A 22,067-nucleotide genomic window follows, 5' to 3' on the forward strand; every position below is an offset into this window, starting at 1 on the left:
CTCTGTTTTTAAAGTCCATAAAAGTGCATCTGTCCGTCAAATGACGGCTCCGGGGTGTTAATAAAGGCCTTCTGAAGTGGATCGACGTGTTTGTGTAAGAAAAATATCCATGTTTAAAACTTTATCAAGTAAACTTTCGGCCGACCACCTTCGGTGGAAAAGTTTGGAAAGTTGAAAGTGAAACTCAAGGTGCGCACGTGACGTCATGACGAGCAGACCTGGTCGCGTTCCACTTTCGATTGGCAGGGTAACTTTCAACAATTTTTCCATAAATTGAACAGGGAAGGCGATCGGCCAAAACTTTACTTGATAAAGTTTTAAATATGGATATTTTTCTTACACAAACGCGTCAATTCACTTCAGAAGGCCTTTATTAACACCCCAGAGCTGCTTCGAGCAGTTATATGATTGGCGATAACAGAATTAAAATTTTTAGGTTTATTTAGTAATACTAATACAGCGTCACTTATGTTTGGACATAAAAGCCTTTTTAAAAGAACAAAAAATGTGTATGTGTGTGTGTGTGTATGTATATATATATATATATATATATATATATATATATATATATATATATATATATATATATATATATATATATATATATATATATATATATATATATATATATATAAAAATTTCCGAAGACACTAAACCATTTCAATAAAGTAATATTCAACGCAAGCGTGTCAGTGTCAGTAACATTTGTATGTACTATTTGTGTAATTTTAGTCACTAAACGTGCCTGAAATTATAAAAACAACTATGATAGACAGAGTTTTGCTGCTTGTTTCTTGTCAGTTGAGTTGAGTTGACGCTCCGTTTCCATGGTAACGCCCTCTGCACCAGTTAAAATGTGACGCGAATGTTCAGCGCGCGTGCCCATTAAAACACGTATAAGTCACGTAGCATTTACATAAATGTCAAATTGATGGAGCAGATCAAATGTCCTGAAACTTGATACATTAAGTGGCCTTTAAGCCTACATCAAACTGTAAATTGAATGAGAATAAAGAATTTGAATTGCATTAAGAATGTAAAACAATTTTGAAGTCAGATTATATAGGTTATAATAGGCTATACATAAGGCAGGAATATATTTTTTCTCATACTGTATATGTACAGTTACAGAAGTAACATGAAGCTTATGTTCTATGTATTTTTTACATATATTTTTTAAAAGCATTTCAATATATTTAGCAGTGCACTTCACATATAGTTAAATGTGAATATATTACATATGGGTGCAATTAAAATGAATTTATTAATAGGCTATATTTACATTTACATTTATGCATTTAGCAGACGCTTTTATCCAAAGCGACTTACAACTTGGGGGTACAATAAGCGATTGTTCGTGAAGCGTCGAGTGAGTGCAACAAGTGCCTGAAATACTTAGTCCGTGTACAGTTCTCAGTGTAGTACAGGCTAGAGTAGGGAGGGAAAGAGGAGGAAAAGAGGAAAGGAAAGTGTTTTTTTTTTTTTTTTTTTTTTTTTTAAGAGGTTAAGTGCTCACGGAAGAGATGAGTTTTTAGTTGACTTTTGAATCTTGTCAATGAATCAGCATTTCAGATGGCGGTGGGCAGATCGTTCCACCAGCTGGGAACGTTGAATGAAAATGTTCTGGAAAGGGATTTTTTGCCTCTCTGTGAAAGTACCACAAGCCTTCGCTCCTTAGCTGAGCGAAGGCTTCTGGTGGGGGTGTGGAGTCGTAGAATCGAGTCAAAGTATGCAGGAGCTGAGCGCGTGGTGGCTTTGTAGGCAAGCGTCAGCGCCTTAAACTTGATGCGAGCACCGAGAGGTAGCCAGTGCAGTGAGATGAAGAGTGGTGTGACGTGGGTCCTTTTGGGCTCATTGAAGACCAGACGTGCCGCTGCATTCTGGATCATTCGAAGTGTTTGGATCGCACAAGAGGGGAGTCCAGCCAGAAGCGCATTGCAGTAGTCAAGTCTAGAAATAACCAGGGCCTGGACAAGAAGCTGTGTTGCGTGTTCTGTTAGGAACGGTCTGATCTTCCTGATGTTGTAGAGCGCAAACCTGCACGAGCGAGCTGTCTTAGCAATGTGTTCACTGAAGGACAACTGCTCATCAAATGTAACTCCAAGATTTCTGAGTGATTTTGAAGGGGAGATCAGGGATGTACCTAGCTGGATGGTGAAGTCATGTTGCATAGTGGGACTGGCGGGACAGATGAGGAACTCAGTCTTTGCCAGGTTGAGCTGTAGGTGATTTTTACTCATCCATGCTGAGATGTCAGCCAGACAGCTGGAGATTCGTGCAGCTACTGTGGTGTCGTCTGGTTGGAATGAAAGGTAGAGCTGAGTGTCATCAGCATAGCAGTGATATGAGAAGCCATGTGCCTGTATGATGGGACCTAATGAAGTAGTGTAAATGGAGAAAAGGAGAGGTCCAAGCACTGAGCCCTGAGGAACCCCCGTGGTCAGTTGATGGGCTTGGGATTCCTCTCCTCTCCAGGCAACCTTGAAGGACCTACCTGTGAGATAAGATTCAAACCAAAGGAGCGGAGTCCCTGTGATGCCCAGTGATGAGAGGGTGGACAGAAGAATCTGATGATTGACCGTGTCAAAGGCAGCAGATAGATCAAGGAGGATGAGGACTGATGATTTGGACTCAGCTTTAGCTATCCGCAGGGCTTCGGTGACCGACAGTAATGCAGTCTCTGTGGAGTGGCCCCTTTTGAAACCGGATTGGTTAGTGTCCAGGTGATTATTCTGTGAGAGGAAGGATGAAACCTGGTTGAAAACAACTCGTTCAAGAGTTTTTGCTATGAATGGCAGGAGAGAGACAGGTCTGTAGTTATCTATGAGTGATGCGTTTAAATTGGGTTTCTTAAGCAGTGGAGTTACCCGAGCCTGCTTGAAAGTGGTAGGGAAAGTGCCAGTGCAGAGCGATGTGTTGATGATGTGTGTGAGTGCAGGAAGGAGAGTAGGAGAGATGGCTTGAAGGAGGTGTGAGGGAATGGGATCGAGAGGACAGGTGGTAGGATGGCTGGAGAGGAGAAGTTTAGATACTTCGGCCTCAGTGAGTGTGGAAAATGAGGAGAGAGTATGTTCGGTCGTGGAAGTGGCAGATCTAAAATCCACAGTGTGTGGGGGTGAGAACTGATTGCTAATAGTTGTTGTTTTGTTTGTGAAGAATTGTGCAAAGTCGTCTGGAGATGGGGAGGTGGTGGGAGGTGGTGGAGGAGGACAGAGCAGAGAGTTGAATGTTCTGAATAGTGTGCGTGAGTTTGGAGTGCTGCTGAATTTGTTTTGGAAATAAGAATATTTAGCTGCGTGTACTTCATTCGAGAAGGACGAGAGCAAAGACTGATACTTAGCTAGATCAGATGGGTGATTTTGATTTATGCCATTTCCTCTCTGCTGCCCTGAGTATCGTCAGGTGTTCACGAATAACATCAGATAACCAAGGGTTAGAGGGAGTAGCTCGTGCTGGCCTAAAAGAAAGAGGGCAGATATTGTCTAGACATGAAGTTAAGGTGGAGCATAGAGTGTCAGTTGCAGTGTTAACATCCATAGAAGAGAATTGTGTGGATGAGGGAAGGGAGGAAGAGACAGTAGAGGAAAGATGAGAAGGAGAGAGTGAGCGTAGGTTTCGTCTGAAAGTAACTGGTGGAGGAACTGGTGGTGTGTGAGTAGTAAGTTGAAGATTAAATGTGATGAAAAAGTGATCCGAGATGTGTAGGGGTTTGACCAAGATATTGTCTGTAGAGCAGTTGCGTGTGTAAATGAGGTCCAGCTGGTTACCAGATTTGTGGGTATGTGACGTGATGAGGCGTTTGAGGTCGAATGAAGCTAGGAGGGTGTGGAAATCTGAGGCATAGGATTTGTCCAGGTGAATGTTGAAGTCGCCGAGTACTATGAGTGGGCAGCCATCCTCTGGAAATGAGGACAGCAGAACATCTAGCTCATCAACAAAGGTGGTCAGTGGACCTGGGGGGCGGTAAATGACTACAATATGTAATTTAGTGGGAGTTGTAAGCGTTATAGCATGATATTCAAATGTGTTGTTTTTGCATAGAGCTGTGAGAGATGAGTATTTCCAATTGTTAGAAATGAGAAGACCAGTGCCCCCACCCCTCCCAGTCTGGCGAGGGGTGTGGGAGAAAGAGAAGTTATTAGAAAGAGCAGCAGGTGTTGCTGAGTCTTCTGGACGGATCCAGGTCTCAGTCAAGGCCAGGATTTTGAGAGTGGATTGAGTGGCAAAGGCAGGAATGAAGTCAGCTTTATTGACAGCTGACTGACAATTCCATAGGCTATATAAGTGCTGTGGTTTATTATGGTCTAATGGTGTTTAAAATACTGTGATATTTTATGAATGCAACGATGCATTAGGCATATTACTGAATGTAGTGATTGTTAAATGTTCAGAAATAGATGTACTAATACACAGCACAAGCGTTTTCAACGAGATATGGCCCACTAGGGGTGATTCTTGCTGGATTTCTGCCATGCCAAATCATACAGTAGGCTAAATGATTTGCGAACGTACTGCTTATACACAAATCATTTATCTGTAGGTTGTGCAATGACATGCACGCAACTTAAAACTATTTCTACAACAATCTATTTCACTTGCTTTAATAGACGGACTAATTAGGTTTATGGCTATATTAGGACTATATGTGGTCCGAAACAAATGCGCATCTTGAGCTAAATTTGGACCAAATCTGACGGACCAAACAGAGCCCAGTTTTCAACGTCTTGTTTTGGGCTAAATTTGGACCAAATCTGACGTACCAAACTGAGCCCAGTTTTCAATGTCTTTTTTTTGGGCTAAATGAAGGCTATGACGGGCCGACTTGATTTAGCCCAAAAAACAACATCCAAAAATGTCTGGTGCTGGGTGGGAATATATGACTCATCCTCTCCGAAAAGACCATAAACATTACAGATAACATCTGAAGTAACTATTAATTTACATACATATATCATAAAGCTAATCCTGTGAGACTGAGATGCTGCAAATCGTGTGATATTAGCTCAACGTTTTAGCTGTACGTTAGTGATGCCCTCTGCTGGTAGGGAATAGTAAGATGGCCGCTCGAGCCCTTCCGGTGGCTTCACCGCCTGATGGCAGTTTAGAACGCCATGAGCAATCCAGTCATTTATATAGATCTTTATATAGATCAGTGGCTAGAACTCATCGAAACTGGTGGGATAATTCCTTTTTGTTGCTTTTGAACAACTAGGACCTGGACTCGTTGCAATCTGCTTGTTTTTTCTTCATTTTTCCATCTGAATCTTCAACGAACATTTGACTCTGAACTGAATCACTTGAAAGGAATCGATCTGAATCACTTGATTCATGGACTCTTAACTGAACCGATTCACTGAATCTTGTAATTGATTCACCTGTCTGAAAAGACTAAATAAAGAGTGTTCTGTGCTCTGTTCGAAATTGTCCACATCAGAACCACATTCTGTGCATTTAGTGTTTTCTTAAGTGTTTGAACCTACATTGAAGTTATTGAGTGCACATTTTCAAGAGTTTTGAGAATATTTTCTTTTAGTTTTGGTCAATTTTGTTGGGTCACAAACAAACTGACACAGTGTTTATTTTATTCAAACGTTTTATTTTATTCTTTTATTGAACAAAGTGTCAAAGTTGATTACCAACTGAGTTGAATTGTTCAAACAGCCCATTATAGGGCTGGGTATCAATTCAGATTCGATTTTGATTCGCGATTCAAATCAATGAATATAGATTTAATACAAATACTGTATTTAAAAAAAAGAACAGTGAACAAGTTTACAAGTGGGTAATTAAAAAGACATTAAGAGCCACACAATTGTATATTAAACTCTATTTATTTTCGGTACACTTGGGTACATTTAAACAGAACCCATCTCAATTTCAAATTTCACAATTTTGATGCAACTTTATTCTAAAAAATGTATCTTGAAGTATTTTATACAATTTTGTTTTTATGTATATTTTGATATATTTATTCTAAAACATAAAAAGGATATTGGATGATTTTCAGCAATTTTCAGTAAAGGACAAGCTTTTCTTGCGATTTTGCAGACCGTCATTCAGACTCTGTCCATTTTTGTGGAGGCTTTTTCCTCCAGTCGGTCTGAGCCTAGATTCGTGCCCCGGATGGTGCATTATATTTTCGTCACTATCTGTCACGAGTGTGCCTTACTTTGATGTGATATTGCCATTCAATTTTATCTTTGCGCCAAGCATATGCAAAACCGGGCAGGATCGACTGGAAACCCCTGGGACGGAGAACCGCGACGCGCTGGCATTGTGCTCGGGGGGGACGGATCAAACGAGACCAGTTGAAACTTTAACCGGCTATACCTCGGAAACGTGCCAACGAAACCGTCTGTAATTTGGGTCGATCATAGTGCCTTACGAGGCCTTTCGAGGATTGAGGCCGTAACCGGGAATGGCTTCTTTCTTTGCGGGCGCGCTGCTCTGTCATCTCTCCGCCGGGGGATGAGACGGAGTCCCCAGCGTCCGAGCCTCCCTCTGCGCACGCCGTCACCGCTCGTTACTTTTCATACACGAGAAGCGCGTTCATACCTGAAGTTAGTTGCCATGGTAATGAACAATACCTTAACACTGACTTATGTGGACTAACTTTTATTTGAGGAAATCTGTTTATAACATAAGCTATTAGGTTTGAATTATTAGTCCTGCGCTGTCTATCGACTGATTTGAATATGTCTATAATGGCTAACGTACGTGCTTAAGTGAACACAAGTTGATCATAATGCAAGACAAGCATTCGCATGTATGTGATCTATTTTTAGCGGTTGTGCGCTCGGCTGTTCTTGCAACGTCTGGGTGATGTCTCATCATTAAATGGTTCTGCAGATTTGTAGCATTTCACCTCAGCATTACAACGCACCGGAAGCTGCGATTTATCCAGTGAATGAATGAATGACAGGCTGCGCGCCTCTCGCTCCTTTGTAACATCGCGCAAGGCCAATAAGAGGCTGACATCTAGCGGAGAAGACTAGTAATTAGATTTACATTAACCTTATGTTCAATGTTTGCGGAAATAAATATTGGGGAAAAACTCGATTCGTGACATATTGAAATAACTGCTTGCATTTGCTTCAGGCAAAAGAAAAAAAGACCAAAAGAGGAACAAATAATATTTTCTAATACAAATTCACAACTAAATCAAGAACTGAACTCAACTCTGTGTTGATTTTTCCCCTACCTGCTGTGCTGCCTTCCTCTCTCAGTAGTCACACCTGCCTTCTGATCCACCGGCCCATATCGAACATTTCAAAAGTGTGATACGTCAGACCCGTTACACGCTACACTTACATTTCTGTATATGTCTAACAGGGAAGGCCATGGGTAAATATAACATTTATTATAATGAGTTTATTTAAAGATTGTTTTAAGTTCACTTAAATTAAAAGTTGTTTTTTTAAAGCCTAATAAATGTGGAAATTGGTATCTTTCAGTTATACTGTAATGTAACGTCATTAATGTTTCATAGAGACATTAGTATCAGTGATACTGGCCTTCATTTATAAAAAGATGCCATTACAACACATATTTTAAATATGCTGTCTTTAAATTATTTCTACATTAATTCAGAAAGTAGCTAAAATTATTACAATATCAAAATATCAAAAACTTGCGATTAATCGCAAATAATTACTGAAAACATGTAACATGGATCCACTGGAGGCAAGTTGCTGAACCCATGTGCAGTTCTTTATTTATAATAAACAGAACTTAAAACAAAGACTTGGCAAAACATAAAACAAAGTCATGGTATGGCTAAACAAAAACTCACCAACAGCAGGTTACAACAATCAATACTTGACAAAGACACATGGCAAACATGAGGGCTTAAATACACACACAGACTAATGACAAGACAAGTGACACCTGTGAACAGTGATGAGACAATGAACCAATGACATGACAACACATGAGGGCATGGGAATCACATGACAAGACCAGGAAGTGCATGACAAGACTGTGAACATGACACTAAAACAAAGCAAGAACATGATAAACTAAAAACATGAACGAGGAACAAGGAACATGAACCATCACCAAAACACCCTGTGACAGATCCCCCCCTCTATGGGCGGCCCCTGACGCCCAAACAATACCAAAACACCCTAGCCTAACAACGAGTCTTAACAAAAAGTCTTGGGGGGCGGTCTTGGGGGAGGGATGGTGGGCCAGGCCCGTGCAGGGGCACCGGACCCAGACATGACCTGGACGGGCCTGGGAGCGTGGGCGGACCTGGACCCTGTGGCGTGGGCGGACCTGGACCCTGTGGCGTGGGCGGACCTGGACCCTGTGGCGTGGGCGGACCTGGACCCTGAGGCGTGGGCGGACCTGGACCCTGAGGCGTGGGCGGACCTGGACCCTGAGGCGTGGGCGGACCTGGACCCTGTGGCGTGGGCGGACCTGGACCCTCAGGCGTGGGCGGACCTGGACCCTCAGGCGTGGGCGGACCTGGACCCTCAGGCGTGGGAGGACCTGGACCCTCAGGCGTGGGAGGACCTGGACCCTCAGGCGTGGGAGGACCTGGACCCTCAGGCGTGGGAGGACCTGGACCCTCAGGCGTGGGAGGACCTGGACCCTCAGGCGTGGGAGGACCTGGACCCTCAGGCGTGGGAGGACCTGGACCCTGTGGCGTGGGAGGACCTGGACCCTCAGGCGTGGGAGGACCTGGACCCTCAGGCGTGGGAGGACCTGGACCCTCAGGCATGGGCGGCCATGGCGGCAACGGCAGTTCATCAGGCCATGGCGGTAACGGGAGTTCATCAGGCCATGGCGGTAACGGAGGTTCAGGGGGCCACAGAGGCGTGGCCTTCATGGCCTCCATGTACCCCTTGCCCCCCCCCAAAATTTTCTTGGGCGGGACAGCGGGCTCGTGGGCTGGAGCCTGGACGGGGCCGTGGGCAGGAGCCTGGACGGGGCCGTGGGCAGGAGCCTGGACGGGGCCGTGGGCTGGAGCCTGGACGTGGCCGTGGGCTGGAGCCTGGACGTGGCCGTGGGCTGGAGCCTGGACGTGGCCGTGGGCTGGAGCCTGGACGTGGGCTGGAGCCTGGACGGGGCCGTGGGCAGGAGCCTGGACGTGGCCGTGGACTGGAGCCTGGACGTGGCCGTGGGCTGGAGCCTGGACGTGGCCGTGGGCTGGAGCCTGGACGTGGGCTGGAGCCTGGACGGGGCCGTGGGCAGGAGCCTGGACGGGGCCGTGGGCAGGAGCCTGGGCTGGAGCCTGGACGTGGGCTGGAGCAGATGACTCTGGCTGGGTGATGGTGGGTACTGTGGGGTTGTGGGGCCCCTCCTCCACAGTCCCCACTGTAAAAGAAGACCCAGCCAGCAGAAGAGCAAAGTCAATATATTCTGCTAGAGTCCCCGGGGAGTTGCTTTCGGGCATCAAGTAGATTATAAAGTCGTTGAGTCCATTAAGAAACATCCCCTTAAGGGCAGCATCATTAAAATCCACTACGTGACAGAGCCCACAAAATTCCTCCACATAGTTCTCTATGGATCGATCCCCCTGGCGTAGACAAAGCAAGGCAACTGCTGGGTCCATTTTGTTGGTCAAGTATTCTGTAACATGGATCCACTGGAGGCAAGTTGCTGAACCCATGTGCAGTTCTTTATTTATAATAAACAGAACTTAAAACAAAGACTTGGCTTAACTTGGCAAAACATAAAACAAAGTCATGGCATGGCTAAACAAAAACTCACCAACAGCAGGTTACAACAATCAATACTTGACAAAGACACATGGCAAACATGAGGGCTTAAATACACACACAGACTAATGACAAGACAAGTGACACCTGTGAACAGTGATGAGACAATGAACCAATGACATGACAACACATGAGGGCATGGGAATCACATGACAAGACCAGGAAGTGCATGACAAGACTGTGAACATGACACTAAAACAAAGCAAGAACATGATAAACTAAAAACATGAACGAGGAACAAGGAACATGAACCATCACCAAAACATCCTGTGACAAAACAATGCGATTAGTTCGTTTTTTTTGTTTTAATCGATTTGTTTTAATCGATTCCCAGCACTAATATTTATAACTCATTTATTTGTGAAGAAGAAGAATCACACCATCGCATACAAAATGAATAATTAATGAAGTGTTATTGTTTAATTCTCTCATATGTAAAGAGTTAGATGCTTTAACAACTTACTAACCATAAATAGTTCTCACTTTAGATTAGGTCACGGAAAATAGAAAAATGTCATTAAGTGCTTTTATATAGCCTTTATTGGAAATTAATTACATTAGTATTAAGAGTTCCTTAAAATGTTTACAAATTACATTAAGCACAAACCTATACATACATGCGCACATACACACACACTCGCAAACAGACTCACACATATATACACACATTGGATTTCCATGTTTTATGGGACTTTCCACAGAAATAATGTTTTTATACTGCACAAACTGTATATTCTCTCCTCTAATCCTAACTGATGTATTTTAACTCGGGATGCACCGAATCCAGTCGGATATTGGGCTTTTCGACGGAGTTGGGTTTCTGCCAAACCTCCAGAATTTTTTTCCACCGAACCGAACCCTAGGCTTGCACTATGCGCATAGCTGGTTGAATGTAATGATGCCGCCATTGAAAGTGAAAATGGAACTCATGAACAGAAAACATGGCAGTACTTTAAGTCAAAAGAAGGCGATTCAAGTCGAGCTACATGTTCAATTTGCAATGCCAATTTGTCTCGTGGTGGCAAGGACCCTAAACAACAGCCGCTGTTAAAACATTTGCGAATGAAACATCTGTAATTTTTCTGTAAACCATCAGGAAACAGCGACGAGAAGAACATGCGCGACAATGTTTACTTTAGTAAACTTGACCAAAACCACACTACAAAGGCTTCAGATGGTACTGATGCCCCGGGAATACAGAGAATCGCCCTTCATTTGCTTTCCTTCAGTCAGGAGCTGTTACTACTGCTGTATTTTTCTGTCTAAATTGTCCCACCACACAGTAAGCTTTTCCATTGCTTCATTTTGCGAGATATATCTGGTTTGTGGTTGCACATGTCGACGCGCTCCGTGAGTGAACAAATAACGCTATACAGCATATTTTTCTTAACCATGCATCAAAAAAAACAAACAAAAAAACGTTAAAAAACATTTAAACCGTTTAACTGATAGTATTAATCGGTCAAAGTACTTTCGGTTAACGATTAAATGGTCAATAGCATCCCTACACTGCTGTGGATGTTGTTTACTTCATTAATGTGTTTACTGTGATAATGGACTGAGGATGGGAGTAGGATTCAGTATTCGGTTTCGGATTCGGCCGAATCTTAACCAGTGGATTCGGTATTCAGCCGAACCCCAAAAATCTGGATTCGGTGCATCCCTAATTTTAACAATGTGAACTAATGAGTATTTTTATATATTTCATATTGACAGCATTATGTTATTTATTTAATTTGTTTAAGTGGTCATGTTTAGCTTTGGAGATAGACTTAATGTGTGTCATTGTTCTCTACAGGTTGAGTGTTTGTGGTGTCACAGATGAAGGTTGTGCTGCTCTGGCTTCAGCTCTGAGATCAAACCCCTCACACCTGAGAGAACTGAATCTGTCTGGGAATAATCTAGGAGACTCAGGAGTGAAGCTACTCTCTGCTGTACTGGAGAATCCTCACTGTAAACTGGAGACACTGTGGTAAGATCATACGTGACTCTGACATGAAACTGAGTCTCTGTGTGTGATGAGCAGGGCGGGCGAGAGCCGTGAGAACGGCGCGAGGCCATTGGCGTGATTGCAAATGAGCAGATGTCACACTGTGAATTTTTTTATTTAATTAATTCTAAACCCTCTAATGCATGAATTATGTTTTTGCACCTTAAAAAAATATTTAATCTTATTTTCTGGAAGATTTAAGATTAACAAAATAATAATTTCAAAAAATCACACAATAATTTATTTCAATGCTTACGGTCTATATTAATTTTTTAGGTCATATAAAAGTGTTGGTATATACTTATTTTATATATTTCATAATTATTTTATTAATAGATTTAAATGGTGGAAGAAGTGAAATCAATTGAGACTAATGTCATGGAAATGTGTTTCAAAATATTTATGTAATAGAATAAATGTTTAAGTTTGCTTACACTCGCGCTAGACCCAAGTTATGGACAGCCTCACGATTGGTCACATTCTCTGCTCCCTTTCTGTTCAGTTTTTTCCAGTTAATATAATTTACTCATCATGCTGCTAAGATCATATGAAGGCTTAATTTTCTAATGCATAGAAAGCATTAAAGGGGTGATGAATTGAGAAATCAACTTTCCCTTGAGCCTTTGATATATAAAGATTAATTGTGATTTAAGAATATCCTGTAAGTTTCAGAGCTTGCCTCCCATTGATGTATGTTAATCCATTGCTAGGGTCAGTGTTTTATCTGACCATCTTACTGGTGTGTCAGCGTTTATTTTGTATTAAATCACAGAGCTTGTTGTTAATTAGTTCAGATATGCTGTGATTTGACATTTGAACATGGATTTTATTCTTATTTTACATACACAGACGTTTCATGGAAGGTCATGAATATTTGCCTAAAAGAAATGTATTGGTAAAAATGTTTACACACACACTAGGGGTGGGGAAAAGGTCGATGCATCGCGATTCGTTATCCAACGATTCAGAATCGATTCTCAAAAATACAGAATCGATTCTGTGTTCAATTCAATGCCCATGCGCGGTCACCGGCCAAACGTTGATAGGCGAACGTTCGTATGCTGGTGAATTGGCTTCGTTTAAGATAAAATGGACAAACCACGACCTGCTCAGGGGCGTCGCACCCGTGGGGAAACTTTTCCCAGTGAGAGGGTTCAACACACACGTTTTATGCAGTTTTTCCGCAGCACAAACGCCTTACAGCAGTCGCTCCTCCGTTTCTCTGGCCGCTGTGTCTGCGCTCGCTGCGGCTGCCTCCCCATTTCAAAAATGTATTTTGCTTATTAAATGCAAAGTTTTTAATTTCAAAAGCATTTCTAAATTAAGTTCATATTTCCATCAAACGAAATTCTGAGTCAAAATAACGAAGTGGTGCTCAAGTAGGCTATAAGGCGCTTTCCTTGCCAGTAATGCTTAATAACACTCCTATGTCTCCGATGCAGTGGCCGGGACATAAACCTAGCCAAATCCGTGGCATAATTTTTGGAATGACTTATCGAATATTGCTGAACTACTGCACAATGTTTCAAAACGTATGGAAAATTCTGAACAAAGACTTTGTTTTGGTGAGTGATTCGTTTAAATGTCTCTAACATGACTGTTGCAGCTCGGCAAGTTCTCTCATGTGAGATGCACACACTGAATTTGGCTGCCCAGCGAGCGTTAAAAAAAAAAGTTGTTTTTTTTCTGCATTAGCCTATGTTTTTAAGTTTGTTCTTTGCAATTGTATGGCTTACTATGTTTCATTAGAGCTTGTTAATCTTGAATATAACTTTGTTCATAAAATAAAAGTATTGAAAGAAATCTTCATAATCATTTTTAATATGGCAATACTGTCAAACAGATATTCTAAATAAAAACAAAACACATATTAGCTCCAATTTTGGTTAAAATGTAAAGTTAATGTATTTGCACATGCAGCAGGATAATTAGTTACCAAAAATGTATGTTAAGAATCGTTTTGGGAATCGGATCGTTACTCCCAGAATCGGAATTGGATCGAATCGTTAAGTGCCTTAAGATTCCCACCCCTAACACACACGCATAGTCACACCATTCCATAGGCGTAATGGTTTTTATACCGTACAAACCATATTTTCTATCCACTTACACTGCCGCTGCCCCTAAACCTACCCATCACAGGAGACTGTGCAGTTCACTTTCTGTGAAAAAAAACTCATTCTGTATGATTTATAAGTATGTAGGCTTTCCTGTAGCTCAAACAGTAGAGCATGGCGCTAGCAACGCCAAGGTCATGGGTTCGATTCCCAGGGAAAGCAAGAACTGACCAAAAATTTAAAATGTGTACCTTGAATGCAATGTAAGTCGCTTTGGATAAAAGCGTCTGCCAAATGCATAAATGTAAATGTATAAGCATTTTGAAAAGTGAGGACATGGGGAATGTCCTCATATTTCACCCTCTTTTTGTAATACCCATGTCATTATACACATTTGTGTCCTGATATTTCACAAAAACATGCCCACACACACACACACACACACACACACCCACACACACAAACACAAACACAAACAGTCACACACAAACACAAACAGTCACACACACACAAACACAAACAGTCACACACACAGACACACACAAACACAAACAGTCACACACACAGACACACACAAACAGTCACACACACAGACACACTCAACCATACACACTCACAGTCACACATACACACACACACACACACACAAAAACACACACAGACACACTCACCCATACACAGTTACATACACACACACACACACACACACACACACACACACTCACACACACACAAACAAACACTCACAAACAAACACACACACTGACAAAAAAACAGACACACACACAGTCACACACACATACGCATTCACGGACACACACACTCACACACACAGTTGTAGCAACAATGAGTTTCGGGGAATAATTAACTCAAATGGTATGAATATTCATGAGTCTATGAATATTCTTTGCTTGTTGTACAGACAAAATTTACGTATAACGGAACCTTTAATCATTTAAAAGTAACCTTTATCCAAATTGATTTCTTCATCAATTATCAATCTTACAAACCGTAAGAAACATTGATCTGTTTGATCAGGACAAATAATATCTCTTATGTTTGTACCATTTGTATCACTGAAGGAGTAATACAAGAAAATCAAGCTTAAATGAGTTGCTAAAATCTTACGTCTCATTGACTTTGATATCTGTGAGCAAAACAATACGGATTCAATTTAATGCAATCATTGGGTTTTAATAAAACAACTACAGTTTACAAAGCTACGATTCATACGGGGAAATATGCATATGTATGTAGGAGAAAACAAACAATATGGTACAAACAAGCAAACATGAAACTTAACGAATAATAAAAAGGGAAGAAGAATTAACGAGAGAGAGAGAGAGAGAGAGAGAGAGAGAGAGAGAGAGACAGACAGAGAGAGAGAGAGACAGACAGAGAGAGAGAGACAGCTTCAGTCTTTTCGTAAGAGCCCACAAGAAATTCATATAAATTCATAATTCCGACAACCTTTTTCAAGCAGTTTGATTGTGAAATAGAATACTTGCATTACTACGGCTTCTCGTGTAAGTGTCTGAGTTCGAATCGTCGGGGAAGTTCGCTAAGGATTTGTGAGTCCCAGGTGAACTTCTTTGAAGTTTAGGAAAGTCACTCCAGAAGTCTGCCGGTTTCTCTCTCTGTGCGGGGAGGCCTTCTCTCAGGGTTGGGAAGACCAGGGATGGTCTTCCCCTCCATGGCTAAAGGCCAAGAGGTCCGTTCCTTGTGGTGGCGAGAATGCAAAGAGCTGACGGTCGGTTCCAGTTTTTATAGAGGGGAAGGCCGACGCCCAAAGAGTTCTACTCTCCAATCTCTTGCGGCTACATGATGCGGTTCGGATCTAATCAGCGTAACACACAGGCCCTTTGTTTAAGTATGATTTGATTAGACAAGTCACGAGGGCTGTGAGGTGTTCAGACTTTGGTCTATCCTGCCACATGACTGATTGAATCATTACTGTTACAGTCCCCCTTTTTGTCAGATGATGTCCTATGGTCATTATCGGACAACCCCCATCACAATGGTCGGATGGCAGGTGAATCGGGACGGTTGGATAGCAGGTGTTCATTGTGGCTGAGGAGCCAGCTCGATGAGGTTCGCAACTGCTTCTGGCATGGGACCCTCCCTCCGGGGTTTCCATCGGAGACCTCCAGACACAGCTGTCGTGAGTTTGGCTGTAGCGGGTTCTCATCTCGTTGAACTTCCTGTACAGGAGAAAGGCTATGCCTAGGGTTAGGGTATTGCTGATGATCATGGAGATACATAGCGCAGTGTCAGAGGCTCGCATATCCGCAATGTCGTTGTTGGACATCTGCAGAGTTAGCGATAGCGGCTGCGAGGCGGGCATTGTAGCCGGGGCCGGTCGCTTGCTGCGGGTTAGCACTGCAACTTTGGGGCTGGATGTGGGGCTTGGGGGTACCCACATGTCGCCGTGTAGTGCGCCCGACTTGGCGAGGGCGTCGGTTTGGTCATTTAAGTCTTTGTCGAGACCTGGTAGCTTTGAGTGTGCTTTTACCTTCTTCCAGTACACTGTCAGGTCATGTGTTCTTGTGATGTTGTCACATTCCTGGAACAGGTGTTGGTGTTTGACTGGCTTGTTGTTAGCGGTCTTGAAACCATTCTGTTTCCAGCTTGGAAGGTGGCACACGAAACTGAGTCTGGCATGGTTAGAGTCTGAGCGGATGAGCAGTTCTCTGATGTCATGTGCTGATGCAATCTGTAGGGCTATGAGAATAGCTGCTATCTCTGCATATTGCGATGACTGAGGACCCAACTTGAAGTGTTGTGGTGGGCACGGCTGATCGTTCACCCACAGCACTCCTGCATCTGCCTTGAGGATGCCATCGTGGTTGTAGGAGCACCCCTCGACGTAGGCCGTGGGCATGCCCTGGCACGCATTCGGTTCAAAGTGTCTTTGACAGGTCAGTTGTTGTTGGGGTTCTTGTGCATCCGACCAGACAAAAGGGCAGTCTTTCTTCAGCAGGGCTGTTAGAGGTCTGGCCATGTCTGAGTAGTTTTCAATTAACTGTCGGGAGTAATTGCATACCCCTAGAAAACTGCGCAGCTCAGAGGTGTTAGTAGGAGGCTTGATGTTTTGAATGGCATGAATACAGTTTGACTGAGGTTCAATGCCTTGGGATCCGATTAGCAGGCCCACGTAGTTGACCTTGGCCCGGCACCACAGTCCTTTGTGGAGGGCGATCTTGGCACCGGCTGCGGATAGTTGGTTCAAAACATAGTCTCTTTCTTTCAGGTGGTCGGCCACCGTTGTGCTCTTCATGAGAACGTCGTCTACATAGATCAGGTTGGTCTTGAGAGGTGTTGCAGGTTCATCAGTCTCACCGACAGGCTGGTGGGAGACTGTGTATACTGCGAGGTGACTGTCCTCAGTCAGCTCCGTTTGGCACACCTGGTCTTTGGTCATCGGCATGACAGACGTGATGGCAATGAATTTGAAGGGTGCAGTGAACAGCGTGTTATCTGTACTCCCTTCTGGTATCAGTGCAGGTGGAATGGGCCCGATGATGGGTGGTTCAAGTTCAAAATCATGAAAGTCATGGCTCACTAGCCATCCCAGCGGGTAGGCCTTGGGAATGTTGATGTCAGTTGCTGTGCAGTTGTTGAAGAGGATGTAGACTACACAAGATGACATTTCAGTGAGGGGTGTGGCTTCAAGTGTGAGTCCGAGTTCCACACATTCAGGTGAGGGTTGGAAGAAGCCCAGCGTGTGGTTTAAGGTTTGGCAACATCGCATGTTGAGCCGAACAGCGACCCCTTTGGTGTATGCTGGTATCACCGTTCCCTGTTCGTTGACTAGGGTGCAGACCTTCGGGATGGTCTGTCCTGCCATGAGGTTGTCATGACTGATGGAGACGTGTGGCTGTAAAGTCAGTGGGGTTTCAAGTCGACCTTGCCTGAGGTCCACAGCAGCAATTAGCCCCTGGTCTGATTCTGGATCAGAGTGTTCGTGAATTAAAACTCGTCGTAGCTGCCAGTAGTCTGCTTTGACAGTCTCTGGTTGACGGTCTAGAAAGCTGCGTACGTCCCGGTTAGAAGTGATTCTGAGTAGGAACAATCTGTCCCAAGTGTTCGCGTTAGCGACAGTCTGCAGGTGAAAGTCTATGTCTTGCAAGTAGGCGTCAACGTCGTCTCCTCCTGCAGGGTCTGGGCTAAACGTAGGGATATTTCTGGCCAGCTTGTCAAGGTCTTTATGAGCTACGTGGCTGCTGGCCCTGAATTCCTGGAAGTGCTTCCCTTCCTCCGCTGCTGGCGGGGGTTCGTGGAGGCTAGCGGGTGACAGTCTTAGCAGTGGGTTGTCACCCCCCTTTCTAGCTCTTGGTTCTTGGCAAAAAGGTGCGGACCAGCTGGTCGGGGGAAACTTTGTGTGGTGCGTTCCCCCTTCCCGGTCACTTTGCAGTTTATATGAATGTTTCAGTTCTCTGTGAACAAGGTCAAGTTCATCTTTGAGCTCATGTCTTTGCTGGACCAGCTCATTGATCTCGGCTCGGGCAGCCTGCAAGTGGTTTTCGGAGGCTTTGGCTTTAGCATCTCTGTCTTTGAGTGCAGTGTTGGCTCTCTCTAGGAGAGCTTCGCCTCGCCGGAGCTGTTCGTTGAGTTCTTCCCTGGTGTCTTTCTCTGACTGCTCTCTACGGTCTGTGTCCAGACGCAGATCTTTCAGGGCCTTTGGAAGTCTTTTTACTTCTTTCTCTCGTTCTGTGTCCGTTTCACCCTTTTTCTCGGTCTCTAGAAGTAGCTGGTCTAGATGACGCTGGGTGAGGGCCTGGTTTCTCCGGGCCTCCTCGGCTTGGAGCTTTAATGTTGCCGCTTCCTGTTCCAGGTCGGTGTGGCTCTTTTCTCTAAGCCGTGCCTGGGCGACAAGGTTGTGGGCGAGGCTCCCGAGGATCTTGGCCAGTTCTTTGTGAGAGTAACTCTGCGTCGGGTCGTGTGCCGTCAGCTTGTCTAGCTCTGTGTCCAGTTCCTCCTGGCTCAGCTGTTGCAGATCACTGGTGTCCTCCGACGGAACAGTGCTCGTCATCGCTTCCAGCCATACCGCTAGGCGATCCCAAGGGACAGTGGGACTGGATGAACGGGGCATACTGGTTCACTGTGGGCGAGAGAAACACAGCACACACACACAAAGAGGCCAATGCAAGTTTGTTCTAAGGTTAACGAACTCTTGTGCGGACTATGCCGTCGACAAGAATTTTGGCTAACTGATGTAAACAGTTAGACAGTTAGGCAATTAGGCGGGCCAATTTTTTGGGTCGGCCTGAAATAGAGACTTTGACAGGTGATAGCCCTGTGGGTCACCTGGTGACGCCGGCTGCTTGGTTGTCACTCTATTACTTAGCTTTCCTTGGGGTCTCTTGTTGAACTGAGAGAAACAAGATTACAACAGTCCGGAAAGTGAAGGTAGGAAAGAAACAAACACAAAAATGAATTGGTCTGCAATAAAAAGGAAAATAAGCGCGAACGCTGGGAGTGTTAGAGAAACACTAAAGGGGCTAAGCCTGCTACCTTTCGTGAGGGTTTCTGGGGCCTACAGCATGTGTGGCTATCGGGTTAGGAAACCTAGGAAGAGGGTGCGGCTTAGAGAGGAAAGGTGGGCCAAACGTTTAGGCTATACTCGGGGGAGTATCTAATATTCGGCTTATAATGTGGGTTTTATCACATTTAGTTTATCCGGGGCGAGTTGAGGTCGCTCAGGTGGAAAACCAGCGGCACAGTCAGCCTTCCGGGCGTTCCCAAACACCCAACTGCCGTGTCCTCGGTCCTTCGTTACTCTGTATCGCGTTACGCCCACTCAAACAGTTTAGACTTTAAACACAACCTGACAGCACCCACCCGTCAACTGCCAGCCAGCACAGCAAAGTTGGCACGTTCCCTAGAACCCTCTTTTTCAAGAGTGGCTCCCTATTAAGCCATGGTTTAGATACAGGTGCCAGACATTGCCTTGTGTGTGTCAGCTGAACTGGTTGACTGGCTTTGGAGTGTCAAATTGCTGATGTCGCCACTGCGGGCCGCAACGGCGGACAGAGGTAAAAGAAACCGAGATTCACACACAGCCGATGCCGGTCACGTCGGTTGGACAACCTTGCTCGTGGAGACCACGTTGAGACGATTCTCAATTCACCACCGATGCTTGTGAGCCCTACAATAAATACACAAAGAGGGTAAACAGGTGAAATCAAAAATGAATTAAGACTCGCTTGTTTACCGGATCAAGTGATTTATGGTTGCAGGTGAAAAGGAAGTGGGAAAAGAGAGAGAGAGAGCTGTAAGCTGACTTAGCAGGGTATGGCCACACGGTGGCGTCCTTCCTTCCAAGTGGACTGTCAGTAACTTTAAGAACCTAATTTCAATTTAAGCTAGAGGAAATTCATTTTTCCTTTCAAACTCAAATTCAAATAAGTGTGTTTAATCAGCGAGAACGGAGACCTGGTTGCTGCCTAATGCTAGTAAAATTGCATAAATGAAAACCTTTCAATAAGTAATCAATAAACAATTCACATGCTCTTCTTAGGAAGGAAATTAAGTTTGTTAAAACAAAATTTATAGCGGAGAGTAGAACTATCCGAAAATGCCCACGAGATGGCGCAGTCGAGTCCACCCAGACTAGAGTTAGTTAGGAGGAACGCTCACCAGATGGCGCTGTTGCGCCCGCTCGGGATAAAGTTTTGGTGAAGTGTAATTCGAGAGCTGTTAGGTCGCGCCCTCTGGTGTCTAGCACGCAGAGTTGCACCTGCTCATGTGACTTGAAGACCAAAAATCAAATAATGGCCGCACACAGGATTAACACAAATCACAATTACTTTTTTAGACCACGTCGGATCTTTCCGTGCTATATTGGCACAAACAAATTGGCAGGATTCATTCGCTGCACAAGAAAATGTGGATACAGGAATAAACATCTGCTTACGTCACATTTAAAAGAACTCCAATAGACATTTATCAAACTGGCTGACGGTCAGTCAGCATTTATGAGTCAAATGTTTTAGGTCTCCGATTTGGGTAGCTAATCCAATGTTAAACCAGGAGTTATCGTTTATCTTAACGATTTAATATTATATTAGGCCTATTATTGAAAAGAGGAAACTCGCTCTAATTCAATCTTCCGCTTGAAAGAAGATTTCTTCGTTCAAGTCAAGCGGGATAAAACAATATTACGCATGTACGGACTGTACAGAGATTTCTTTATCTCTGCAGGACATCTAATATTGCTAAATTAGCATCTGTTAATATGCTTAAGCTGAGCCCGGCATTGTGCCTAGTCAGTGAGTGAGTTCGCTTTGAGCGATTTGTCTCACAGTTCGAACAAACGAACGAAAACGCGCGTGCATAATATTAATACCCAAAAATACACATGAATATGAATATTAATATTGCTCACAAAAACAAAGTTTGAAACTGCCACAATAATTCTCCACCACTGTAGCAACAATGAGTTTCGGGGAATAATTAACTCAAATGGTATGAATATTCATGAGTCTATGAATATTCTTTGCTTGTTGTACAGACAAAATTTACGTATAACGGAACCTTTAATCATTTAAAAGTAACCTTTATCCAAATTGATTTCTTCATCAATTATCAATCTTACAAACCTTAAGAAACATTGATCTGTTTGATCAGGACAAATAATATCTCTTATGTTTGTACCATTTGTATCACTGAAGGAGTAATACAAGAAAATCAAGCTTAAATGAGTTGCTAAAATCTTACGTCTCATTGACTTTGATATCTGTGAGCAAAACAATACGGATTCAATTTAATGCAATCATTGGGTTTTAATAAAACAACTACAAAGCTACGATTCATACGGGGAAATATGCATATGTATGTAGGAGAAAACAAACAATATGGTACAAACAAGGAAACATGAAACTTAACGAATAATAAAAAGGGAAGAAGAATTAACGAGAGAGAGAGAGAGAGAGAGAGAGAGAGAGAGAGAGAGACAGACAGAGAGAGAGAGACAGCTTCAGTCTTTTCGTAAGAGCCCACAAGAAATTCATATAAATTCATAATTCCGACAACCTTTTTCAAGCAGTTTGATTGTGAAATAGAATACTTGCATTACTACGGCTTCTCGTGTAAGTGTCTGAGTTCGAATCGTCGGGGAAGTTCGCTAAGGATTTGTGAGTCCCAGGTGAACTTCTTTGAAGTTTAGGAAAGTCACTCCAGAAGTCTGCCGGTTTCTCTCTCTGTGCGGGGAGGCCTTCTCTCAGGGTTGGGAAGACCAGGGATGGTCTTCCCCTCCATGGCTAAAGGCCAAGAGGTCCGTTCCTTGTGGTGGCG

The 22,067-nt window shown here is 43.6% G+C and overlaps 1 protein-coding gene across 1 annotated transcript in view; it reads left to right on the forward strand.

The window, feature by feature from the left end:
* LOC307130416 (uncharacterized protein) overlaps positions 1–22,067 on the forward strand; it is a gene marked incomplete at its 5' end in the record, with an annotated part of 125,286 nt that overhangs the window by 70,651 nt on the left and 32,568 nt on the right. The window contains one exon of the mRNA XM_079823380.1: positions 11,524–11,697. Within this exon, the coding sequence (XP_079679506.1) occupies positions 11,524–11,697 (174 nt within the window). The remainder of the gene's footprint in view (positions 1–11,523; positions 11,698–22,067) is intronic.

Source organism: Gobio gobio (assembly GCF_949357685.1).
Source record: "Gobio gobio genome assembly, chromosome: 8".
Lineage (NCBI taxonomy): Eukaryota > Metazoa > Chordata > Actinopteri > Cypriniformes > Gobionidae > Gobio > Gobio gobio.